The following is a 27144-nucleotide window of genomic DNA, read 5'->3' on the forward strand; positions in this document are numbered from 1 at the left end:
GGGAAAAACCAGTTTATTGAACTGCTGGGATGCCTTCATGGTTTCCTGCTGAAGAGTTTAAATCACTTTGTTGATGATGGAGCCAAGCTGCTCGATCTGGCACTCCACCACGTCTCCTTTCTGAAAGGACAGAAAATAAAGACGGAAAATATACCTTAGTATGTTTTATATTACTGCTTCCCATTGCTTAGACATTTAAATGGCAGTTTTTATAAACAAGTGTTGCTGTCAATAAGGAGAGTGAGAACCTCCAGCTTGCTAAATGAACAGTTTAGAATAAATTTTGCTGTGTGCAAGATTCAAAAATGCAAAAAATATTTAAACCCTTGAACTCCCCATTCACATGTCGTTATGTTGCCTCTATGTTTTTATTGTGACTTTGAGCAACAGAACAACACAAACTAACAGACACAAGGTTTCAGATTTTTTTTACAAATTATAAAACTAAAGTGTGGTGGGCATTTGTATTCAGCCTCGTTTACTCTGATACTCCTAAATAAAATTCACTGCCTGCAGAAGTCACCTAGCAGGTCATTTAATCTCGGTATAAAATCAGCTGTTCTGTGAAGGCCTCAGAGGTTCGTTAGTCAACAATCAGCATCATAAAAACCAAGGAACTCGGCAGATAGGTCCGGCATGAGGATTTAGAAAAGTTTAAACCAGGATTAGTTTATAAAATCCCAGTCTTTGAACACCTAACAGAGTTCTGTTTGTGTCCGTCAAATCATAATGGAAAGAATATGACAACTACAAACCTACCAAGACGTGACCGTCGACCTCCCAGCAGGACATAAAACCTGAGCTAGAAGACAGAGATACCCCAAACAGCTTGCTGCTGTAATTACTGTAAAAATAATTAGGTATTGACTCAGGGGGGCGTGATGCATATGGATGCTACACTGTTCAGATTTCTATTTGTGAAAAAACAAATAACTTGGGGAAGAGTTTAACCTTTTTCTGTCACTTAAAAATTATGCACTACTATCTCGGTCATAAAATTTCGATTAAAAAAAAAACAGCTTGTGTTTGTGGTTGTAACCTGACGAACTGGGGAAGGAGTTCAAGAGGTATGAATACTCTGTTCATCACATGTTGGTTGCTTGGAACATAGATCTATTTTAAGGAACGCTCTCCTGTTACCATTATTACTTAATTAGCTTTTTGTCTGCCTCAACATTTGGTCAGAAATGGCCAAATCCGATGGGAATGGGAGGAAGGGAAGGAAGGAAAAACACAAACCGCTCCAAAAGAAATTGAATCATGCTGCTGAGCGTAAGATCTGCTAATTAACGAGGCGGTACTGTGCCAGAATCTGATCCCCTCCATAATCTGAACTCCTTTATTTTTATGGCCCATTTATTAACAGGAATGAAGGTTGATACTTGCAGATAAACTCAGCTCGGTGCTAATTGTATGCCTCGTGCCGTGGCTGGTATGAGTCTCTGCTAAAAAGGGAGTTTGTTGTGATCTAACAACTCATTATCAGCATGAACAATGCACAGATGTTTTTACTGGGAACAGCAGAGCTGAAACTGGAGCTGCTTTTTACTTCTACAGCGACTGTGTTTGCACAAAAGTTTAATGAAACAGGCTAACGGCGGCTACACTAACTTTTTTTAGTTTGGCATTTTGTAACTTGATGTTTTTTTGTTTTGGTTTTTTTGCTTATTTTTTTCCTGTTTTTGTCTGCCGGTAAAACCATAGACAGTGGTTATAAAACAAGCCCAAAGCATGATGAGTCCACCCCCATAATTACCAAGTGGGAAGATGTTCCTTTCACAAAGCATCGCTCACTTTTAAACCTCCAAACATACCTGAGTTGTTTTTGCTTCATCGCTCCATTTCAGAAGAACTTGTTTATTTAAATGTGACACCTAAGAGTTGTCATCAAGCTGCTAAGTGATGTTATAAAGCTGTGTGGAATAAAGTCTTTTTTCTTTTTTTCTAAGTTCGTATTTCGTTGTTCCTGTGCAGTTTGGAAAAGGAAGGAAATTGGGGTATATTACAGGTGTGGATAAAAAAAAACAAACGGAGCAAGGATGACTAACTCCAGTCCTGTAGAGCTATTATGCTGCAAGTTTTAGATGCACATCTTCTCCGTCACGTCTGAATTAAATAAACGCTTCGTTGACAGGCCTCTGCAGAGCTGAATGACTGTTGATGAGGGGATTCAGACATTTTGATTCAGACGTGTTGCAGCAGGGATGCATCTAAACTTGCAGAACAGCAGCTCGTCAGGATTGGAGTTGGACACCCCTGATATGGAGAAGGAAAAATATATATACATTTCCCGACATTTTAAAGTGTTATCCATCCACTGGTTCATCTATTTATTAATGTATACATCAATTTTTTCCTAACCTGACTCTAGCCATATGGATTTCGCTCCGCCTAGCTCCACTCATATCCATCTGGGACCTCTACATAGGAATTGCCTTTTATTGAAGGCTGGGCCTTATCAAAAATCCTTGAATATGATTGGATAAGCCACTTGTCTGTCATCTTTATTGACGTGCTATTTCAACCACTCACACCGAAGCTAACCCGTGACGCTGTGAGAGCGACTCAGGAAAAAACAAAACTTTTTTTTTTAAATGTGTTTGTGGCTCTAGTGGCTCGTGTTTTATTGACAGTGAGCTGACAGGAAGAGGGGGGAAGACAGGCGGCAAAGCGCCGCGGGTCGGAGTCGATCGCGGGCCGACCGCATGGAGGACTAAAGGCCTCCTAACATGGTTCGCGCTAACCGCTCCGCCACGGGCGCGCCCCGGAAAACAAAACTTGCCAAATCCGGTCGGGAGAAGGGCAAAAACATGGTTTCCACCAACAAAAGCCTTCAGAGGCGTTCTCTGATGTTCTTTTAATGAAACAATATTAGGTAGATTGGACAACACGGAAGAAATAGCAGCATCAATGTTAACGCTTGCTTCCTCGACGAGCCGCCATTGCTGTCTGAATCAAAACAGTCTCACATCACGGTCGCTTCTCCACTACGTCACATCTATGAAACTCCAGCCCTGCGTCCTGATTGGCTGGACGATAAAATTCGTTGGAGAAATCACTTTCTATGGGAGATGTCCCAGATGGATGTGAGTGAAGCTAGGCGGAGCGACATACAGCTTGGCGAGAGTCAGGTTATTTTTTTCCCTCCATACCCCAAAACCATCCATATGCATTTTTGTCTGGTTCCATTCGTGCGTGCAGCCACTCCCCCCACACCTGTGCAAACTTCATCAGTGCATCCAATCGTCAATCAGCCATCTGTCTATTACAGGTGTAATCGTTCACAAAATCACATAATTTGATGATACCTGACCATGCATGCCTGACCTTAACCATACATCTTGTTTGCCCCACAGAAGCAGGTGTGGCCAAATAACAGCGTGATCCGATCTGATTTTCCTTTTAAAAGAGTCATTTAGAGGAAATGCTCTGACTTGTTTGTATCATGCATGAATCACCTTTAGAAAGACGGGGGGATTCCTAAAAACGCCGACACCTGGAGGCGTCCCCGTCAGGAAGACGTCTCCTGGAGTTAGCGTCACAAACCTGAGAGAAGGGGGGAGAGAAAAGAACAAGAGGCTTACAGCAGAATTAAAATGACTTTAAACTGTTGCTATAAACTAACATACGATTTACTTTCCAAGCAGGGCAAAAAAATAATAATAAAGGCAGCCAATTATATTTGTAATAGAGCCCATGAAATGTGCTGTGAGTTGCCAACAGGACAGGCGTTGCCCCCAGGAGGAGGAGGGAGAGGCTTTACTGTCCAAAAATGTAGAAATGAGATTAGGAAAGCTCCAGTTGGTTGGCTGGTTTTGAGTAAAATGTTCCCGTCATGTTGGATAACTCTCAGCTAAAGTGTGTGATTTCAGCCGAGGGACTTAACGCGACACTCTGGACTGTATTATGCAAATGAAGGACCAAGACAGATCGCATCTCTGACTTACTTTGAGACCCAAGCGATCAACGCTGCGGTCTTAAAGATCATCTGAGCGGTGTTGCTGCTCTGCACAGTGTCCCCGTTAACCAGGCAGCGGATCCCCAAGTTATGAGGATCTAGAAGAGAAATGACGCACAGAGCAAAAATCCTTGAAACATTTGAAGTAGACATTTATTTACCGCACAGTTTTCCCCCAAAATCCAGCATAATAGCAGTTAAAGAGAAAGTGTTGCCTTGTAGTAGGAAAAGAAAACTATCAGATATCACAACAAAGAACCTGTGGACCCAGCCTGCAAACTCACCCAGTACCAATCTGATATCTATGGGAATCGAGACATTTACAACTAACATGGCTCAGAGGAGCTCATCCTGCCTGCAGTGGAGCAGATATTTTAAGGCACTCTGGGATATCCATATTCTGGCTGGTATGAGCCAAGCAGGATATTCACATTTAACCAACACGGCCCCTATTTGAGAAATCCAGGTATATCCGTCCATCTGTACCTGCTGATCAGAGCAGGGCGGTGTTTATCTCCAGTGGGCGAGAGGCGGGCTACACCCTGGACAAGTCGCTGGCCCATCACAGGGTCAACAGAGACACACAGGTATGAGTGCTTGCTTGTTTCTCTCGCATTTTAGAGACCAATTAACCTAACAGTCATGTTTTTGGACTGTGGGAGGAAGCCAGAGTGTCCAGAGAGAACCCACACATGCAAACTTCATGCAGAAAGACCCCACGCCGGGGTTCAAACCCAGGACCTTTTTGCTGCAAGGCAACAATGTACCAACTTACTGACGTGGGCAGGAGGAAAATCAGCCTTAGGAAAATCCCCCCCCCGTGATGTCCTGGTCCCACCCACTGGCCACCCCACTCGCCAGTGTAAGTTGTTCTAGCAAAACAAAATATGCACAGCCAGCAAGGCAGCTGCTCTTCCTGACCATCTATTGCTCTTTTATTTGTATCTGCCAGTATCTACTTTCCCTTAGTAATTGTTTTGTTTTCCAAAAAATTTACAAAAGGTACATCTTATTCTAAATATAATTACAGAATAAAGAGGAATGGTTGTTCAACTCAAAATGTTAACTGTACTGTTATTGGTCTATGCGCATTAGATCATCAGTAACATTAAAAATCAAACAATAAAGCAAAATATATTGCTAGGCATTAACTTAAGTCTTTAAGATAGTTTTCTACATGCAGTTTTACTACAACAGTAGAATTAAAATCCTGCAATTACAACGTTTAGTTTCAGTGCCACCCCAAGAGTTTAAGTGGCTCCATATGGCCACCCCTACAAAATATTTCTAGAGGCGCCACTGGTTTTAATGTTCACAGAATTATTGGTCATATTGAGCGTTCTTGCCTCTTAACACTTTACCGCAAAATGAACCAAATTCTTGGTCTTTTTGCTGGTCTAGTAAAGACATTCATATTTTTTAAAGATCTTTTTAAGTGTGCAGCACACCCATAGACAAAGAGTTACAGCGGTGGCCCTCGAGGGATTTTGTGAGAGGTCTTCCACCAGAGCAGGGTGTCAGGGATACTTAGAAATATCATTGTTATAATACCAAAGCAAAGTTATGTCTGCATTCTTGGTGTCCAGCTCATGAGTGATGGATGGACAGCAAACATGGAAAAATAAGCTCTCAATTCATCTACGTTCAAACACCAATGGTCATGAGATATATCGTAAGAGAAAGATGATGGAAGAAGCTAAAATTAGCTTCTCTGGAGCTTTTTTAGACATCTTCTCCTGGGAGACCTCTGCAGAACTCACTTCAGTCCTGGAGAAACCCTAAGATCATTAACAGGAGTTAGGGGGTTCTACACCTTTTTTCTGATTTCAACATTCATTATTTCTCAAACTCAAATTGAGATTCTTCCACCTGTATGTCATTATGGTCACTAGAGTACAAATTATTTAAAATATAGCGCTAGAGCTGTCTTGCAGTTTAGATCTTATCTGGCCGGTCAAGTCAGGATTGTTTTGTCCTACAGTAAATACAGATTCTATGAAGCACAGCTGGTTTTCTGGGATTTCTACGCTCTTTTCTTAGCTTTGAAATCAGATCCTCATGTAAAGATTAAAACCCCTCAAAGTTGTTGTAAAGCCGAAAACATTAAAAATTCCCTTTTAAAATCTTTGCATGACTGTATTAAGCTTTTGATTCTCACTACTGATGACTAATAAACTGAAGGTAGGTTGTTATAAATCAAATGGGGAAAAAAAGTATGCTTTAGAAGGAATAAAATCTGGAAAGATAATTATTCACTTTCTTTCCACACTTAACAAAATCTAAAAAAACATTGAAAGCATCTTCCAGACTTGTCTGGACGTTTAAAGTGTGTTTAGGAACCCTGAGGGCTACTTTGATGTCTTGTTGCAAATTTAAATGCATTTATATGCAAACAAGACCAGCGACCTTTTCTTTTCTTGATATTGAATATAAAGGCTAAACTAAAGCAGGTTTTCTTCTCCTTTGATGTATTTTATGCAGGATTATTTCAGGTTTTTCGGTGAATCACAGCTCACTCACCGTTCGCTGCTCCAGCTGTTTTTGCACAGATTTTTAGTCCAATATTCATCCAGTCTTTAAACTTTAACCCATAATACAATTAATATGACCATCTTTTAAATTATTAAATCTGCATGTTAGCACAGTCCTAACATCTGCCCCGCACAGGTTATTTGTGAACATTTGATCGGTTTAACTACCTGGAAATAAGATATAAACTCAATTTGGCGTAAATAATCACTGGTTTTGATGTGTTCTCATTTTTTGAGTGCCGTTTCTGCAAAAACCTGGATAAATTATACACAGTATTCCTATTTATCTCCATAATCGTCTTGTTTTTTTTTGTCACGGATGCAGTACGCATTCAGGGAACCATGCTTCCCTGTGATTTTAGCTCGTTAACTCTGTGACGCAGCAAACAGCCAAAATCACAGTTAATTGCATGATTCACCAGATTGCCTCCGTCCTCCTCCTCGTTCTCTTTCACCTTTCACAGCATCAGCCGTTACCAAGGCGGGTCCGAGAGGGCAGAAACTGTCAAACGTTTTCGACAGCAGCCACTGCTTCCCGTTGCGCCTGAACTGCCAGTCACGGGCGCTCACGTCATTGGCCACGGTGAACCCGGCCACGTGGGAGAGAGCATCTTCCTCCTGCGTAACAGCGGCAATGGCTTTACCAGCAACGCTTCACTGGAGCAAGTCAGCGGGGATGTGCAGCTCACCTGGATGTTTTTTCCTCTTCTTCCAATCACGAAGGCCAACTCCACCTCCCAGTCCACCTCCTGCAGTGGAAGAAAAGACCAGGATGACGCTTTTCTGTTGTTTTTTCTGTATTTTAATCATGTAAAGCACTTTGCATTGTCTCTGTACTGAAATGTGCTATATAAATAAATTTGCCTTGCCTTTATCATATGGAGCTGTACAGAAGATTAAGAACGCTTGGCAAAGAAAACATCTACAGATCTTTTTTTAAATACATAGACAAAAGCTTTAGACGTGGTCTGGAGAGGTCCGCAATTTGGTTTGATTATTTTTCAGCATGGAAAAATGTGTAGAAGAGTTAGAAAAATTTATTTCAGGAATTAAATTGAAAAAGTGTGGCGTGGCGATGGAGCAGGGGTAGAACGCATGACCAATGTTCGGAGACATCAGTCCTCAATGCGGCAGATGGACCCTTGACACGTGTCTCCCCTAACCTGACCCTAGCCAGCTAAACTTCGTTCCGCCTAGCTTCACTCACATCCATCTGGGACCTCTCCCATAGAGAGTGATTTCTTCAACCAATTTTATTGTCCAGCCAATCAGGACGCAGGACTGGAGTTTCATAGATGTGACGTAGTGGAGAAGCGACCGTGACGTGAGACTGTTTTGATTCAGACAACAATGGCGGCTCGCATCGAGGAAGCAAGCGTTAACATTGATGCTGCTATTTCTTCCGTGTTGTCCAATCTACCTAATATTGTTTCATTAAAAGAACATCAGAGAACGGCTCTGAAGGCTTTTGTTGGTGGAAACCATGTTTTCGCCCCAAATCTCCCGACCGGATTTGGCAAGTTTTGTTTTTTCCTGCGTCGCTCTCACAGCGTCACGGGTTAGCTTCAGTGTGAGTGGTTGAAATAGCACGTCGATAAAGATGACAGACAAGTGGCTTATCCAATCATATGCAAGGATTTTTAATAAGGCCCAGCCTTCAAAAAAGGCAATTCCTATGGAGAGGTCCCAGATAGATGAGTGGAGCCAGGCGGAGCGAAATACATTTTGCTAGGGTCAGGTTATGTCTTCCCCCCAACCCGTTTACCTGTCAGCTTACGGTCAATAAAGGACACAAGTGACAAACACATTTACATATAGAAAAATTTAAAAAGTGAAAATCCAATTTCAGACCATCATTACACACAAAGTGACTTTTTCTTTTATACATTTTTAAGGATCATCCAAAAATTCTGTTTTCTTGTAAAATTGGAATATTGGATAACACCAATTAAAATGGATTAATATAAATAATATATAAAATGTTATGACGCACACAATATCGAGCACTGCTGACTTGATGGTTGTCTTAAAGACAGTTCTTAACATCTAAAAAGGATGGTCAGCCACAGCAGCTCATTCATAAACATTTTGGCTGCTGACAAAGTGCTGCATTAAGGCATTTTATTGATAAGTGGAAGGAAAAACCCGTTTAAAAATATGCACAAGCTACAGAGATAACCTCAGCCTCGAGGAGATTGTGATTCTGCTGCTGAGCCACCACCCAGAGACGGAGCCTTCATTTTGGATACAAACGTCTCATTCCTCGTCTAGAGCCTCTTCTGAACAAGAGCCATGAGGAGCATCTTACGAGGCCAAGGAAAGAAAAAAAACTGGACGGTGGCTCATTGGTCCAAAGTCCTCTGTTTAGATTAAAGTCAAAAATTTTCCAGCAGGACTCGGGAGCTGCCCCCATGGCCTAAGGTACCAAAAGCTGGTTGAATGACCTGAACTCCACATAGACTCTGCGGTATTGTTAAGAGGAAGACAACAGATGCAGGACCCGACGATACAGAAGATCTAAAAGCTGCAAACAAAGCAACGTGGGCTTCCTGTACACCTCAACAGAGCCACAGGCTAATTGCCTCCATGCTATGCTGCGCTGATCCGCTAAATCATAAAAAGGAGCCCACACCATGTTTTCAGCACATATACAGTTCAGTACATGGACGTGTTTTTAATTAGGCGGACATTCTGTGATATCTACCTGTATATCCACATATTCCTGCCCGTCTTATTGTGGAAAAAAAAATCCACACATCCACCTGTTCAGCTTCCAAGTAGCAAATCTTTGGTATGAATTGTGCGTTGGCCTGTCAATTCTTTGACCTCACCCTCCTTTGATGCTGCAATTCTTGCTTTCTTTTCATGTTACTGTTCTGAGGATCGTGTTTTGTTTGAGATAAGCTGGATCTTTCAGACATATGGGCTGTCACGCTGTGTAAAAAGGAATATGCACTGACATGATGCAGCAGCTGTAAGCTTCCCTCTCCCCGAGACGGCAAAGCAGACCCAACTACTTCATTTCTGCCACAGAGATCTGATACTCTGTTCCTGATTGTGGCTAAACAACACAATCTTTGTTCTGTCCAGAGAAAATAATTTTAAAAAAAGGTCTGTTTTACGTCTTAATGTTAACTGGACAAATGCTAATTTAAAGTCAAATGTTTGGATTCTGTGTTGTGGTAAATTAACTGAAACTCGTACTGGGATAAAATGTGCAGATTTTTAGGAATGCTTTTGCATCATTTTTCCTCTCAAAGGCTGTATTTATGCATGGATAAGTCACTGACTGCATCTTTACCTGCAGATTTGTTTTACAGAAGAATAAATTAGTCTGAATAGTTTTAGGATCTGTGGGTAAGACATAGGAAGGTCCTGACAGTGTTTCATCTGCCCCACAAGTTGGATGTTGGACTGTCTCATACCTAATATATTTCCATACACTGAGTTAAAATAAAAATATTTAAATTACATGATATCACAACCATGGTTGAGTCACAAAAAATAACCTGGACTTCACCACAAATAGATCTCTGGCGCCCCCATGGGATGTGTGCTCGAGTCCCTTTATTTTGCTTTGTGCAGCTCAGATTGCAAATTTACTACTACTACTACTACTACAACAACAACAACTACTACTGTACATTAAAACAACAGCAGCTGCAACAAAGTGCTGTACAATAAACATTTTAAATGGAAAGAAACACAAACTTACAATAGAAACATGAAAAGAAAAAAAAGAAAAAGTCTCAACATGCATTAAAAGCCAAAGAATAGAAATGTGTCTTAAGGTAATTTTTAAAAGTGGACCAACTGGAGATGTTTGAAGGAGTCCAGCGTAGAGAGCATTACAGTAATCAGGTTGAGTTGTAGCGAAGGCATGAATTACTGTTTTAAAAGAAATCGGTTTTATCTTTGCCAGCTGCCTAAGGCGATAAAAACTGGACTTGAATATTGCTCCAACCTATCGATCTAGTTTAAGAATACTCTCTATTTTAAAACCCAAGTTTGAAACAGTCTGCTTTAAGTAAGGCGCCATTAGGCAGCTTACTTAAAGGTACAGGAGATGGGTTACAAAACACTTTCACCTCAGTTTTCTGGTAGTTTAAGGGTAAAAAGTTTAAAGCCATCCGTGCTTTAATGTCTTCAACACACAATAGTAGGGGCTTGATCGAAAAGGCTCCTTTTTTAGTGGCTTGTATATCTGACTGTTGTCAGCATAAACATGAAAGGAGATCCCATGTTTTCTGAGTATTGAACCCAAAGGAAGCAAATAAAAGAGAAAAAAAAGCAGGGAGCAAGGATTGAGCCCTGAGGAACCCCATAATGTAGACGAGTGGATGGATTTATTTAGTTTTTTTATAGAAATGGTTCTGTCTGACAAATATTAAGAGCATAATCCTCAAAAATAAGCATTGTTGTGTGTATAAAAATATAAGCGTGTCAAATACTCTAAGATAATTCACAACACTAAATGCTAAAAGGTGGAAAGTGATCTTGAGTTTAAAGAGAATTACAAAACTTGACACACTTCTGATGTCGGGTTAAAGTTTAGACAAGACTTTAGTTTTAAGGATGAAAACAAATCTAATCTCAGTCCTCAGAGTGAGAAAAAAAATGCATCTTCACTGGAAATATGATAAACTGGTGGTTGTCTCTAAGTCAAACTGAATATAAAGTGTTCAGGTTATATTTTATACCCATCGAGAGCATCTGGTATCTGCAGAAATATCGACCAGAATTAAAAAGACAAAGCTGAGCCCACGTAGCACCTGCTCATCTCGCTGCTCATCCTGCTGCCATCTACTTCAACGATACAGAAATATTTAATGCTCAAGCAGCACAGAGCACCTTTTATCAGGCTGTAATTTATATTAATTGTTTTCACTTTTCTGTTTTCTTTTGGGTCACAAAAATTTTGTTTTGAAACAAAATGCTAAAATTTTATTGTGAACATGTTTATTTATTAAATATGCAATATTTAAATAAGCGATCAAAGCAGTAAGATTTTTGTTCAAGGGGGATCATAAATCTTCGTAGATCCAAACGTAAAATGGATCTCTCTCACTTTTCCTTATTTTAGAGTAATCTCAGCAACAAAAAGAAACAGAAAAACTTGAAAATAGAAATATTTTTCCATGCTCCATTCCCATTTCTATACTTATTTTTACAATCCAAGGTGCTTCCTTGTCTCCTGGTGCAGGTGTCAGACTTCGGACTGCAGGTAATATAGAAATGAGCCAGAAAATCATCGGTCCTACGAGCCACCACCCCAAGCTTGTCAACAGACGGAGGGTTTTGATCTTTGAAAGATGCATCAGTCAGGTTCTTTCTGTATGAACTGCCTGATACTTTATTTGGATCTACCAGTCCTACAGAGTGGCTGAATATGAAGCAAGAATTTGCCAGACCTCTGCCAAGAGACATTTACCCAGATACAAGGTCTGATTTCTGTATATATCTGAACCTGTATGTATAGTTTTGACCCTTTATAGTTAACAGAAAATCCACAGTCAATTAAAACTTGCGCTTGTTTTTGTGCAAACGGTTCAAAGTGTAATCCAGAGTCTTTCCACCCTGGAAAATGAACAACAACACGATGCTGCATGTAGACCTCAGGCAGAGCTGTGCTCTAAATATTGATGCTGGAAGATTTTTTTTTTTCAGTCCAATAACTGCAGAACAAACCAACAACGCGTTCCTTTGAGTGAAAGAGAATCTCTAATTGGACGACCAAAGTTTAGTCTTCTAGTTAAAGAAAGCAGTCTGGAGATGCGACGGAGAGAGTGAGAAGACGGCGCATCTTCCTGGTATCCATTCACCAGTTTAAAAGACGGATCATTGTTGCTGCTAAAAAATAGAAAAACTATCAGGAACACGGTGACAACCTCCTCAATCTGATCTTATCAAAGTCGAGATGGAGGGTTTTAGATTTTCCTGCAGAGACTTTATCTGTGCAGGGAAGAGAAGGACTAGAACATCCACAGGATTTACAGGCCGGCTATGATAGCCTATCACCTTTAATTCACAGAGAGAAACATAAAACAGACGTTACACCCGGGACGCCGAGGTTTTAAATTACGAGCCGTGTCCCACGTCTGTGTGGACAGATTCATCAGGGCTGTGGATGCAGGAAGGAGGGTGAAAATCAGAAATACTGCCGCTCCATATTTATTTTCTCCTTTTAAATTAAATCATTAAATAGACTGAAACCTTACAGCTCCTATCCAGATAGAGTTCATTTTTCTTCCTCTTACACACAAGTCCAGTACCCTTCATTTGAATATGATGTCCATAGGCATGAGCCACCTTCCTCCTATTCAAGGTTTGTCTGTTTTGTTTGGATTCTTAACTCAGCCTCGTTAAAGCTCCTGTTCTATACATTTACACAGAAATAACTTTACACACAGTCAAGAGCACAATTACTAGAATTTAGTTGAAAAGATGCTGTTTATTAGCGACTGAGGCAAGGTTCCACTCATCTGCACTTATACCACAGTGCCATCTAGTGGTCATACCTGATTATTAACCCTACATAATTTCTAATACTTTGAAGGGTAATAACAAGTCTGTGCTTGCATGTTATCATCCAAGTCATTTAATATCATTGCAAAGTAGGTTTGTATTATATTTACATGCTTAATGGTCAATTATAAATGTGAATCCATAGTAAAAGTAAAGGTTTTTCATAGACACCCATTAAGAAAGGGTCTTTACATGCACAATATTTTTTTAAAAAATCTTTATATAGTAACAGATTTAATTAAAAAAAACATTTAAGCTGCGGGTCTGTTTTTTTAAAGCTTAGTCAAAACATTTATTTTTTAAAGTGCATTTGATTGTGTGACATCTGTAAAAGGTCAGTTTTGCTCTCATCAACAGATAAAATCGTGTATTATGAGTCGCTTAATTTGTGACTGTAAATGCAGCATTAAACTGTAAATAATCTTTTTTTTTTTTTTTTTTTTTTTTTCCTCTTGGGGGAAAAATAATCTATTTTTACTGCTTCTTCTTTACAATGGAGTGAAGTAGAGCTTGGCAACATCTCCAGTTACCATCGCAATCTCAAAGGACTGCTTGGAAGCAATATTTGGTAGAATATTGGATTTAATGAAAGTTTGGTTATACAGTAACGGAGCCACTTTAAGGTTTAAAGTCCGTCTACAGTTAGATTTTCCACACTTCATTTGGCCCTAAAAACACGCTTCAAGCTAATGCTAACCATGCAGTGGTGAAGTGAGAACCCCAAAATGCAGTCTGTTATTCATTTAGCTCCCACACGCAGGAAAAACAACTTGCTGCTGCACCTAAGCATGCAAGAGGAACATTTGCAGTTTATTTTTCGCTTTAGTTGACAATGCAATCCGCTGAAAACCTCCTCCCTCAGCGTTGGGTTCTTCTCTATCTTGAAGCAAAGGTTACGATCGGTTCAATATCCTGCCTCAAACAGAGAGACCATATTTGGTAGATGAGGAGAACACACACACACACACAATCTAGAGGATCTTTGGGAAAGGTAAGAGTGCTCACTCCAGTCTTTTTCTGTGCTGCCAATAAGCCGCCTACCCATCCATTCATTTATTCTTTATGTTGTCAGGAAAACAATCCATCATTTATTATAGCGATTTAAAGACTTTTTCATGTAAAATGTGGGTTTTATGGCTTTAAAATATGATAATACTTGATAAACTTTAAGTGTGTTTGATGATGAAGCTGGAAATAACTCTAGTTTATCTAGCAGAGATGATAGGATGAGTATTTAGGTTATTGTTGCCTGTAATCCCAAAGTAATTTATCACTGACTCTTTGCTCTTCATCTGGTCAGATTAGATCAATTGTGTTGATTAGAGAGCTAACGAGAATCCATCAGTTCATTGCATTTGCAACATTCACTGGTTTCTAAGTGTGAAAGCCCTTCAGCCGTGAAGTTTCCCCCTCGTCTTACCTGGCTCTCTGGGGGCAGAACAATGTCGTCGTACGGTCCAGTTATGGCGCTGGGGAACTTGCTGAAGATGATGGGCTCGTTGGGGATGGGGGCGTTCTGCTCCAGGCAGTGGTCCCGGTAGTTCATGCCAACACACACCACTTTCTCTGGGGCCAAAATGGGGGGTAGCAGCTGTATGTTCGCTCTGTCGACCACAAACTGACCAGACGCCAGTGCTCTGCGAACAGAGAGGTCTTACTGAAAACGATTTCATAGAGAAAATTAGGTAAAAGCATGAAGAAATTCTGTCTGTGGTACCTTTGAGCACATTCTAGACCTCTGTCTCCCAGCTGCAGCAGTTCTCTCACCGTTGAAGGCATAGAGGGGTCAAACGCCTTTAGATCCACCACACCTAGCCCCTCACCTTGCTCCACTCCCACTCTGACGCCATCTCTGTCACCACTGCCACAAAACTGCACCAAACGCATCCCTGCACCACTTAAGCCTCGCCTCTGTGCGTCTGCTGTTTGTTTCTGAGGGATGAATCTCCTGAAGATGCGACAGGACCGAAGAGGAAGTCTCATCTATTGATAAAATAGGAGAAACAAACTATAAATGGCATAAATTCATGAGTGTAATGGAAAATACATAAAAGAGAAAAAAGACATTTTTGAGAACTGCAGTTCTCAAAAGTTATTTTGAGCTTGTTTGCCAATAACACATGCAAGTTTAAATTATTTCTGCAAAGTTTTGACCTGAAAATCTAATTTACAATATAAAATATCGAAATTCAACAGAGCAGTGCTTTGCCCAATTATCATTAATATTAATCACTTAAAACTTCCCGCAGAGCTTGTCAGTTTTCCTTTTTTTACAGATCAACTTTTTTTTTTTTTTTTTTTTAAATCTCTTCCCAATATATTACTGGCAAAAAAAACAACAACAACAACTCTTTGGCTCATTATTTCTTAGATGCAATAATACCTCTGGACAATAAATCCTGTCTGAGGCAATCCTGGAACAAAACTTGCTATAGGAAACTGGAGCAGTTTGCATAGCTTAGATCAGTGGTGTCACACCTTTTTCCAGACAGAGGTTGAGTGTTCTCAACTTTTAGTTTAAACTTTACTTTGAAAATGCAACAACCCCCCCCCCCCCCCAAAAAAAGGAATGTTTAAGAAAAAAATACCCATCTGAATCATCTGCCTGTGCTGGCACCCAAGTTTGTACCATTCTTGATCTACATTTTTGTGAGGTGCCCAATTTGAAGACCTCTGGTTTAGATCAACGCATTAAAATGGCCTAGTCAAAGTCCAGACCTAAATCCAAGAGAATATGTGATAAGACTAGAAAACTGGGGTTCTTGGATTTTTATTTTTTTTATTTTTTTTTTTTTTTGCACTCAAACTCACTGGGCTTGGTCTATTTAGCCAAGGAAAAAAAATAGCAAAAATGTCCTCCTTTAGATGTCCAAAGGTGACAGAGACATATAGGGCAAAATACTAGCAATTAATAATGACAGCAAACAAGTCTGACGATCTGAACACAAACGCACGCCACACTTTTCAGATCTCTCAAACTCAATGGCCAAAACCCGAAGAACTTTGTCAACGACGTGTGAATTAACTAGAAAGGGATGCTAAGACGAGTCAAATCATTATTCTGTCACAATATGAGTGTAAGCCTCAATGCAGACTGACTCAAATGTGTCCTAAACACAAACTCCACAGCAGCCTACAGTACCTGCAGGTCGAGGGGTGTCCTGAAACTGCCTGCACAGAAGGAGCGTGCCTCTGCAACATGGCACCTGAATATAACCCTTACAGATATCCTGCAGATTGTGCCCTTTGTACTGTCTGCAGCCGATACTCACCTCCACGGCTCTGCACAGGAAAACACCGCGACTAGTCACTTCCGGTCTACTTTTGTAGTCCGGAACGTCCGTTCTGTTAAAAGTGAGAAATGTCCCTCCACCTAAGTTTTTGGAACGGCGCTTTAATTGTTGTAATGACTGCGTCTGATCAATATTTCTGTGTTATTTTTAATAATCGACATCTGTTGTCTGCGTTTAATCAAGCACTTCCTGGAACTACATTTCCCTACAAACCCTACAGACGTGCGGTTGGAAGTTAGCCAAAAAGCGGACACAGTGTGTTTTAATTATAATTCTGTCGCAAATACATCGCACATATAAGCTTAGATATAATTCAATTCGATGTACTGCTAAGATAAATCAAATTCTCCTTTCGGAGACGAGATTTTTCGGACGGAGCTCGTGTTTGAGTCCGTGAAGGCATCACCGGTCATGTGACCCAGAGGCTTCCAGGCAGGGTAGTAGTTGTCTGTGTCGGGTGGCAGCTGTCTTTTTCATCTCGAAGACTCTGCAGGAGGAGGACAGCAGCAATGTGCACCAGGTGGGAGTAAAAGGTTTTTATTTTCTAAACCTGATTTCTGTCCGGGTTAAAATGTTACCTCACGCGTCGGTTCCGGTTATTATAACCACGTTTTTGCATAAAGCAGCAATCTCGGTGCCCAGTCCGGCTTTTTTTTTTTTTTTTTTTGTTCTTTCAAAGATGCATTGCTTTGTTTTTTCCCCCACAAATAACTGTCTGGCTTTCTTTAAACTTATTTTTATTTAACCTTATCTTGTTCAGTTGTTAAAAACCACTGATCCATAGGCTAAATTATCCACTTCCGTTTGGGGAAAGCTGATCATTATATTCTGCTTTTGGGATTTATACACAAATGGATTTAGTTTCCATTAAAAAGCTTCAAATCTGCATGCAAGACAGTTTTAGTTTCCCTTCCTCTGTGTCATATGATGCCAGACACCTCCTGGCTGGTGCTACACAAACCTGACTTGTCATCAGATTCAAAGTAGTAATCCTCTACAAAATGAAGTGATTGCAGACTATAAAGTGTGAAAAGAGACACAACTAGCTGTAGGTGCAGGGATTTCTTTCTCTTATCCTACCTGCAGGTTGCAGCAAGAGAAATAAGCATGAAAGCTTTGACCCTCATAAGAGTCTTATCGGATGTATTTTTTTCTTAGCTGCAGGTTTCAAAGGTCTTACAGGTTTTCCTTCTCGCTGTTATCATTAACACATATTTAAAGCAGACAAGCTCCCGTTGCTTCACTCTGTCCTAGATATCTTGAATGTGTTGTGTTGCTGACACTGCGTTCTGTTTGTCTGTGCAGCGTCCAGCCCACTGAGTGGACCAATGACCTCAGAAACCAGAAGTGAGTATCCCGCTCCTCATACTTCTACTTCTGACAGAACTGGATGCTGATTTTATGGTTTTTCTTTCTTTTTTTATTGTTTTTAAAGCTTTGATGGCATCGTCTTAGTGACCGAGAGCCATGACACCCTCCCCGCTGAGCTGGAGTCTCTGAAAGCCCCGCTGCAGGATTACAGCTCTGTAAGTGTCTGCAGTTGCTCCACTGCTGGATTTTAAGGTCAAGATGCCCAAATGACTGGTTCCATAAAGACTTGATGTATGTTTTTGTCGATACGAGTCAGTGTCCCTATAGGTCTGTGCCTTTTGTAAATACAAAATGTGTGACATGGGTTTTTATTCTTTCTCCCTGAGTCAATCGTGTGTAGAACCACCTTTCTCTGCGAGTGTTCTGGGGTGTGTCTCTACAAGCTTTGCACATCTAGATATTAAAATGTTTGACCATTATTATTTACGAAGTACATCAGTCTCAGTCAGATTAGATGGGAGCATATTTGAACTTTCAGTTGGATTTAGGTCTGGCCTTTCACTAGGCCACTCTAACACATAAATACACTTTAATTAAGGTGAGCTATTCCATTGTAGCTCTATCGTGTTAAGTCTTTTGTTGCCTCTAACAGGCTTCCCTCCAGGTTTTAATCAGTATTTTTGCTTCATTCACTTTTCCATCATCTCTGACCGGCTCACCTGGCCCTGTTGAGGAAAAGCATCCCCGCAGGGTGATTCCGCCTCCGCCACGTTTCCCCAACAGGATGGTGTGTTCAGGGTGATGTGCGGTATTCGTTTACTGTGGTGGACTGACCGTCTTATAAACTGGGACTCCTCGTGTCTTTCTTTCACAATATCCTCTAACAAACCTTTGAGGTCTTAAGAGGAAAGCTATATTTTACACTCACTACAATACGTTGACCTCAGAAGGCAATTAGTTGCTCTGAACTTCCTGATACCTCGGTGTATCAGAATAAAAGCAACAGATAAAAATGTCTAAGAATCCAGGAGATATAATTTCTCGTCCAATGCACTTCATAATTGTTCTTTGTGGTTATAATTTGTCTTTAGGTGGACAGTGGGTTGGCGGAGGAGGTGGTGCTTATCAAAGTTCCCGGTCTTCCAGGGAACCGGCTGATATTTGCCTCCACTGGGCCGGTGAACCGGGACTACGATGACATCAGACGCTTTAATGACGCGGCCGTCAACGGCATCAAGCGGTCAGTTAACAGCAACCAGCCTCCCCTCTGTGTGTTTCATTTTGATCAGGCGTAATTTTTCATTGTTGTACTTTTGCAGTGCCTTGAAAGCGGGCATGCAGCGCCCCCTGCTGGTTTGCCCTCCACACAGGGACTACAAGAACAGCGCCTTGGCGGCTGCCCTTGGTGCCCTTCATGCCCTCTACATGGTGAGGAAGGACCGTTCTGCAAAAAAAAAAAAAAAAAAAGGAAAATGTTTTGAAGATATTGCTGTATAAAGATTCATATTAGGACAAAAAAATAATAATATTTTCTTTTCTTTTGCACTTATTTGGGCTGCTTTTAAATTTTTGTTGTCTTTTAGGAATCACCTTACTTAAAATAATAATAATAATTTCTGAGGTTTTTTTCTAAGTCCAGCTATTCAAATCCTAGGGCTGAGCGATGTGGACCAAAAATAACATCTCGATATTTTTAGGCTGAATGCTGAGATACGATATGTATCTCGATATGTTTTTCTTTTCACAAATTATAAAAAAAAAAATGCATCACAGAATCAAAGTTTTATCCCAAATGTCTCACAGGCACATTTTTTTAACAAAGAGCTCCAGTTTTTTTAACAAAGAGAACAAATTTATGTAGATAAATTTGGGAAACGGCTGAAAAATAACCTACTGGAAGACATACTAATTCTAACGCAACATAGACCATCTTGATATAAACCATCATCTTATATCTCTTACAAAAATATTGAAATTTTCAAACTCTCGATATGTTGCGCAGTCCTAACAAATCCTATCAAAAAAGTGGAGTCACTGGAGGATGTTTATTTGTTGTTGTTATTATTATTATTATTATTATTATTATTATTATTATTATTATGTTTTGCAGCCCATTTAAGGCCTTTTTCAGAGGGCAGAAACACCTGTAGCATTTTAAATAACGTCTCCAGACTTTAACAAGCCGTTTTAGGCGTTTCACTTGCTTGATTGGCCTCAAGGAGACAGCTGTCAGTTTGAAGATGGGTGAAAGGTTATAAAAACCGTTCAACAATGAAATCCATCACACAGACATTGTCAGTAAATGTTGGGTGTTCCCTGTTAGACGGGCCGTTAAAGTTGGCATGCAAACAAAATGGAAAGTTTCTAAAAACGTGCGATGAGATCAAGACGTGCAGAGGCAGAGAACTGAAACCGTGCTACACTGGATTTGGAAAATGCCGATGTAAGCGCACAGAGTGTGAGAAAATAGGGTAAACCGCCAAATATGGTGTTGAATATGTCTGTTCATTTGCCCACTAAAAGTTACACCATTGCAGGAGTTATGGCGTAGTCGTTAGAGCAGGAGGACGCTTGGATCCTGGAAAAGTTCCCCAGTTCAGATCCCACAGATTGGGGGATCTGCTCCCTGAGGGATGGGTTAAAAGCAGAAGACACATTTCACAGCAATGTACAATATGTTCCTTTTGATAAGATAAAGATGATTAATTGTAGTTTTTGAGCATGATGGGATATCATCAGGTGGTATCCATCCTTTTTGAGTGTCTGCACACCAAAGCACAGCAGGCTCTTTGATTCGGTGGTTTGGCAGAGGTGGCCCAGCTCTCTACCCATCTGCCCCTGGCTGCCGGTGTCTGAGGAGCCTCCCTCTGAGTCTTTTGTTCTATGCCCAGAGCTGTCAGCCTTGATTTGACAGGAAAGCCTCTCCAACCTGCTGCATCTGCAGGGAGCAGCCATGCATACCAACCTTTCATAAGAGGCTGGTTTGTCAAAGCATTCCTCCTCCTTGCAGCCTCCTCCCATGGTCATGTCAGCTGGATCAGGGCCAAGGAATGTGGTTAGAAAGACATCCTCGCACTAAATCCCTGCATGGACAAGTTTATGGTTCTATATATTCATGTTCAATACATTAGAATATCATTGAAAAGTTTATTTATTTCAGTAACTCAATTCACTAAGGGAGACACATTATGTAGATTAACACAAAGTGATGATGTTTTAAAGTTTTCATTCCACCTGCAGCTAATAAAAACGCAACATTTTAAGATTAGAATATTGCAGCAGACCAATAAAAGCAACATTTTTCATGCAAAAATGGTTATTTAATATAAAGTATGCTTTAAGATTCTTTTTTTTAAAAAAAAAGGTATTTTTTACCTTACAAAAAACGTCTTAGAAGTGCATATTCTAATTTATTGAACATGACTGTATCCATAATATAAAGTATGCTTTAAGATTCTTTTTTTTTTTTTCAAATAGGTATTTTTTACCTTACAAACAACATTCTAATTCCAATTTATTGAACATGACTGTATCCATAATATAAAGTATGCTTAAAGATTCTTTTTTTTTTTTCAAATGGGTATTTTTTACCTTACAAACAACATTCTAATTCTAATTTATTGAACATGACTGTATCCATAATATAAAGTATGCTTTAAGATTCTTTTTTTTTTTCAAATAGGTATTTTTTACCTTACAAACAACATTCTAATTCTAATTTATTGAACATGACTGTATCCATAATATAAAGTATGCTTAAAGATTCTTTTTTTTTTTCAAATGGGTATTTTTTTACCTTACAAACAGCATTCTAATTCTAATTTATTGAACATGACTGTATCCATAATATAAAGTATGCTTTAAGATTCTTTTTTTTTCAAAAAGGTATTTTTTACCTTACAAACAACATTCTAATTCTAATTTATTGAACATGACTGTATCCATAATATAAAGTATTGGGGTTTTTATCATCACTCCAGATGCTTTTTAATAACTGAGGTTTCTTAGCTTTACAGGGAAATGTTGATCATGTTCATAAACAGTTTGATCTCCATGAAGACAATGAATCGTTGCTAAAAGCAGCAGCTGACTTCCTTTAATGTGATTTCTGTCAAAAGCCGCTCGAAGTACGAGAGGCGAACATCAAGTCGTCCGACCACAAGGTGTGCGTTCTGGGGCTGTGGGCGGCGCAGGAGGCCGAGGGAAGGAGGCTGGTAGAGCTGGCGAATGCTCTGGAGAGCGGGAGGTGGGTCTGACGCCTCGTTTTCTGTGTTTTATCATGTCCTGTTGCTTAGAAAACCTCCCTAGCAGCTGTTTCCTTCTGCCTCCTCAGACTGGCTTACCGCGACATCGGCGGCTCCGACCCAGAGCGCATGGCAGCGCCTCGCGTGGCCGAATACGTCCAGGAGCTGTTCAAGAACAGCCCTGTGGAGGTAAAGAGGAAGCGCTACGTAAAAAAATAAAAATAAAATCCCATCCCTGCTAAATTATTCTAGCAACTTGAACTTTTTTTTTTTTTTTAGGCTTGTCACGTTATCACAACAAACTTAAATGTGTTTTAATGGGATTTTATGTTACAGACCAGATTAGTGCATGATTTTAAGCTAGAGGGGTGATAATATATGTTTTTGATTTAAAAAAAAAAAAAAAAATCCAAAACCACTTTTTAAAAGTGTTCTGTGCGCTTGTACCCCCCCTGCATCCAAACTTTTTTGATTTAATTACAGCTGCAAGCCTTTTATGGGGGGAGTGGTGGCCTAGTGGTTAGAGCACAGAGCTTCGGTCCCAGAGGTTCTGAGTTCAACTCCCACAAGCTGCCATTCTGGGTCCGTGAGCAAGACTCTTAAGCCCCAATTGCTCCCCAGGCGCCGCACAGTGGCAGCCCACTGCCCTACAAGGGGATGGGTTAAGATGCAGAAGTGAATTTCTCCATTGTGAGATCAATAAAGTTAAATTATTATTATTATATGTCTACAGGCTTTGCACATCTAGACCAGGGATCACTAGCCTTCATGAAACTAAGAGCTTCATTCCACCAGTAATACCCTTTGGACTAGAGAGTCACAGTTCACCTTAACTTTATGGGAAATAAACAAAATTTTACTGTTTGTTTTTTTAGATATTGTCATTTTTAAATCTACACCAATGCCAGTGGGATTAAAAAGGAAGAGCAAAGGAATAAAATAAAGCTTTAGCTTGTGTTTCAGCGAGGCGCTGTAAGACGTGGAAGCAGTCGGTTTTTCAGTGGACTGAACAGGTCTGTGTGTTTCCAGGTGGAAGTGCTGAGCGACGTGAAGATTCTGGAGAAGGAGTATCCCTGTCTGGCTGCAGTGAACCGCTGTGCACACAGTAAGACGGCCGCTTTTCGTCTCATCACACAGAAAACACAGATTTACTACAGATCTGAACTCCGCGTTAAACTCCTCAGGTGTACCGCGTCATCAGGCCAGAGTTATCAAGCTGCAGTACTGTGGAGAGGGACCGATCCAGAAGACCCTCATGCTGGTTGGAAAGGTAACAATCCCAGATTAAGTTTATGCAAACGTTTAACATTTTCTAACATCTGATACTCTACAACTTTCATCAAAGGAGATAATAAAAAAAAAGCTTACATTACTTGCAGTTTTCTCTTGTGGATCTCTGTTCAGATCAGTCAGGACTAATATATTAAGTGTCTTTTTATGTGACGCTTGCAGGGCATCACCTACGACACCGGAGGAGCTGACATCAAGGCTGGAGGCTTCATGGCCGGGATGCACAGGGACAAGTGTGGAGCTGCTGCTGTTGCTGGATTCTTCCAGGTAAATAATCAGTTCCTCGTCTTCTCCTGAGCAGTAAGTAGGTATATTTTAGTCACGTTGCACCTTTCACGGGTAGGAATCACAAAGGGGATCCCATAGACAAGTCGTCCATCCATCCATCCATTGTCTACCTGCTTACCCTTGCACACTCGTTCTTGAGTTATTCCACCGGTCATGTTTTTTGGACTGTGGGAGGAAACCAGAGAACCTGGAGAGAAACCCTTTTTAAGTTTCCTTCAAGCACCAAAGATATTTAATGAACGGTACATAAGGGGCAGTGCAGCTGTCTATGTTCTGCATAAAACTAATGGAAGATATTGCAATATTTATTAGAGAGATGTCTTAGTGGGGGAACAAAAAGTGGGTCCAGAGCAGAGCCTTGTGGAGCCCCACATATTTGATCATTATAATCTGACTTCCTATTGTGCAGTTAGTTATAGTTTTCTGCTCCTCGGGTTTCCACTGTCCTGCATGTTTTATGCGTTTCCCTGCCTCCACACACCTGACTTAAATAAACCGGTAATTTAGAGGCCTCAGCAGCTCTTGATGGCTGCTGAGAAGGTGATGCAATCGTTTGATTCAGGCGTGCTGGAGCGGAGACGCATCTAAAACATGCAGACACTATGGATCTGTTTGAGTGGCAGATATAAACCACTCTGAACCAGCGCTAAGCTATTAGTCTGTTCATTAAGACGAAAGGTTTTAACAAATCAGCTGCAGATCGTCTGTAGTAAGGCAAGGCAAGGCAAGGCAAATTTATTTATATAGCACAATTCAGTACAAGACAATACAAAGTGCTTTACATGATTAAGATATACCAAAATAATAAAATGTAGATAGAAAATAGAATAAAAGCAAGTAGGGATAGAATGTAGTAACAAAAAAGAACATTAAAAACAGTAAAACTGTTTAACTAGAACAGTCAAAGGCAATCCTAAACAGATGTGTTTTTAATCTTGATTTAAAAGAACTCAGGCTTTCAGCACCTTTACAGTTTTCTGGAAGTTTGTTCCAGATAAGCGGAGCATAGGAACTAAATGCTGCTTCTCCATGTTTAGTTCTGGTTCAAGGTATGTGGAGTAGACTGGAGCCAGAAGACCTGAGTGGTCTGGAGGGTTGATACACTGATAACAAGTCTGTGATGTATTTAGGTGCTAAGCCATTTAAGGATTTATAAACTAACAGAAGTATTTTAAAGTCTATTCTCTGAGATACAGGGAGCCAGTGTAAGGACTTTAGAACTGGGGTGATGTGCTCTACTTTCTTAGTCTTAGTGAGGGCAGCAGCATTCTGGATCAGCTGCAGCTGTCTGATCCACTTTTTAGGCAGACCTGTGAAAACACCGTTGCAGTAATCAATTCTACTAAAAATAAACGCATGGATTAGTTTTTCCAGATCCTGCTGAGACATTAGTCCTTTAATCCTGGAAAAGTTCTTCAGGTGATAGAAAGCTGACCTTGTAATTGTCTTTAGATGCTTTTGAAGGTTCAGGTCTGAGTCCATCACTACACCCAGATTTCGGGCCTGATTGGTGGTTTTTAGCTGAAGCGACTGAAGCTGTGTGCTAACTTTTGATCTTTCCTCTATTGGTCCAAATATTATTACTTCAGTTTTGTTTTTATTCAATTGGAGAAAATTTTGGCACATCCATGCATTGATTTCTTCTAGGCATTTACTCAGTGCCTGAATTGGTTCATAGTCACCTGGTGACATGGTGATGTAGAGCTGTGTGTCGTCTGCATAGTTATGGTAGCTGATGTTGTTGTTTTTTATTATCTGAGCTAGAGGGAGCATGTAGATATTGAATAGGAGGGGACCCAGAATGGACCCTTGGGGAACCCCACATGTGATTTTTGTCATCTCTGATGTAAAGTTACCTACTGATACAAAAAATTCCCTGTCCTTTAAGTAGGATTTAAACCAGTTGAGAGCTGTACCAGAAAGGCCGACCCAGTTCTCCAGGCGTTCTAACAGGATGGAGTGATCAACAGTATCAAATGCTGCACTAAGGTCCAATAGTACCAGCACGGTGGTTCTTCCACAGTCTGTATTTATATGGATGTCATTAAACACCTTGATAAGGGCGGTCTCTGTACTGTGGTGAGCACGGAAACCTGACTGGAAACCATCAAAGCGGCTGGTCGTTGTTAAGAAGGTGTTTAATTGTTGAAACACAACTTTTTCAATGATCTTACTGATAAAGGGGAGGTTTGAGATGGGCCTGTAGTTCTGGAGTAGAAGTTTGTCTAAATTGTTCTTTTTCAGCAGTGGTTTGATAATTGCTGTTTTTAGGGACTGGGGGAAAACACCTGACAGAAGGGACGTGTTTATTATCTGGGTCAAATCAGACACTATGACAGGTAAAACTTTTTTAAAGAAAGCTGCGGGGAGAACATCAAGGCAGCTTGAGGAGGAACTTAACTGCTGAATTATCTTCTCTAAGCTTTTGGAGTTTATTTGGCTGAATTGGGACATTTGGTCAAAATCAATTCTGGTAGGAGACAACGTTGGTACTGAACTTAGTATGGATGTACAAACAGATCCTCTAATCTTTTGGATTTTTTCAGTAAAGAAGTTTGCAAATTCATTGCAGGCCCTGGTGGAGTGGAGTTCTGAAGCCACGGACACAGGTGGATTTGTTAACCTGTCGACTGTGGAAAATAAGACACGAGCGTTATTAATGTTTTTCTTAATGATCTCAGAGAAGAAAGATTCTCTTGCATTTTTCAATTGTAAGTTATATCTGTTAAGTCTCTCTTTATAGATGTCATAGTGAACCAGGAGTCTATTCTTTCTCCACCTGCGTTCAACTTTCCGACAGCTTTAATCAGTACTCTGATTAAAATAAGATGACATAAAGGTTTGACTATTACTGAAAGAAAAACTCCAACATTTAGATTATGATTGATGTAGATTTTATCCCTTTTAGATTTTAGCCCATCTGAAGCCAAGCCATCTGAAGGTTGTCGGTGCGATGACCATGGTGAGGAACAGCGTGGGTGCAGGTAGGTGTTGAACCCTCCAGGTAATAAAACACCTCCCCCTTCCCTAACACCTCGTCTTACCTCCCGTCTCCCTGCGTATTTACCCAGACTGCTACGTGGCAGACGAGCTGGTGGTCTCCCGCGCGGGTCGCCGAGTCCGCGTGGGAAACACGGATGCAGAGGGACGTATGGTGATGGTGGACCTGCTCTGTGAGATGAAGGAGAAGGTTGGAAGCGGTGCATTGAGAACGTCTCACGTCCGTCTCCTCCTCACGTGCATCTCTGACTGAGACGGTTTTGTCTCCGCAGGCGGCGCAGGAGGTTTCTCCGCAGCTCTTTACGATCGCGACTCTGACCGGTCACGCCATCAGAGCCATGGGACCAAACTACTCCGTGAGTCGTCTGAGCAACACAAGCCTGAACTCGCTGAAAGGTCGATATTTAGAGTCCTGATTTAGAAATAAATGTCCTTGTAGATCATCATGGACAACGGGCCGGCCCATCGCAACGGGAACGCCGCTCAGTGGCAGAAAGGTGAGACCAAGTTAAATCCGGTGTCGTTGTGCAAACCTTAAACTTTACTTTGTCATAAACTACAGTAGTTCATCTCTGTTATTTTAAACTTTATGCATATAAACTGGATTTGCTGTTAATCTTATTTCTAATAAAAAAATGGAGTAAAAGCAGTTGAAGGGATATTGCTCAAAAATACTCGACTCAGTTTGATTAAAAAAATAGAAT

General features: G+C 40.6%; 2 protein-coding genes across 4 annotated transcripts in view; one reads left to right on the plus strand and one right to left on the minus strand.

Annotated features, from left to right (window-relative positions):
* fahd2a (fumarylacetoacetate hydrolase domain containing 2A) lies at positions 1 to 16799 on the minus strand. Of its 3 annotated transcripts, none has more exons than XM_036143934.1 (9): positions 16714 to 16799; positions 16287 to 16359; positions 14732 to 14997; positions 14435 to 14651; positions 7179 to 7238; positions 6945 to 7107; positions 3948 to 4056; positions 3459 to 3546; positions 1 to 120 (listed from the first exon to the last, which is right to left on the minus strand). In XM_036143934.1, the coding sequence occupies exons 1-9, from the start codon at positions 16782 to 16784 to the stop codon at positions 58 to 60; spliced, it is 1110 nt and encodes a 369-aa protein (XP_035999827.1). In that variant the 5' UTR covers positions 16785 to 16799; the 3' UTR covers positions 1 to 57. The 3 variants fall into 3 exon arrangements, with proteins under 3 accessions (XP_035999827.1, XP_035999826.1, XP_035999829.1); XM_036143933.1 differs by having other exon boundaries at positions 6909 to 7107; XM_036143936.1 differs by lacking the exons at positions 16287 to 16359; positions 16714 to 16799 and adding an exon at positions 16157 to 16279 and having other exon boundaries at positions 6909 to 7107.
* The window catches only part of zgc:152830 (leucyl aminopeptidase family protein), a 13737-nt gene continuing 3305 nt past the window's right edge, over positions 16713 to 27144 (plus strand). Inside the window, exons 1-14 of the mRNA XM_012870042.3 lie at positions 16713 to 16827; positions 17613 to 17654; positions 17743 to 17833; positions 18710 to 18858; positions 18938 to 19046; positions 21737 to 21864; positions 21952 to 22051; positions 22892 to 22967; positions 23047 to 23132; positions 23315 to 23419; positions 26349 to 26424; positions 26512 to 26630; positions 26713 to 26796; positions 26880 to 26937. Of these exons, the coding sequence (XP_012725496.2) occupies positions 16817 to 16827; positions 17613 to 17654; positions 17743 to 17833; positions 18710 to 18858; positions 18938 to 19046; positions 21737 to 21864; positions 21952 to 22051; positions 22892 to 22967; positions 23047 to 23132; positions 23315 to 23419; positions 26349 to 26424; positions 26512 to 26630; positions 26713 to 26796; positions 26880 to 26937 (1234 nt within the window). The 5' untranslated portion in view covers positions 16713 to 16816. The remainder of the gene's footprint in view (positions 16828 to 17612; positions 17655 to 17742; positions 17834 to 18709; positions 18859 to 18937; positions 19047 to 21736; positions 21865 to 21951; positions 22052 to 22891; positions 22968 to 23046; positions 23133 to 23314; positions 23420 to 26348; positions 26425 to 26511; positions 26631 to 26712; positions 26797 to 26879; positions 26938 to 27144) is intronic.

The sequence above is a fragment of the Fundulus heteroclitus genome, chromosome 12 (genome assembly GCF_011125445.2).
Source record: "Fundulus heteroclitus isolate FHET01 chromosome 12, MU-UCD_Fhet_4.1, whole genome shotgun sequence".
NCBI classification, from domain to species: domain Eukaryota; kingdom Metazoa; phylum Chordata; class Actinopteri; order Cyprinodontiformes; family Fundulidae; genus Fundulus; species Fundulus heteroclitus.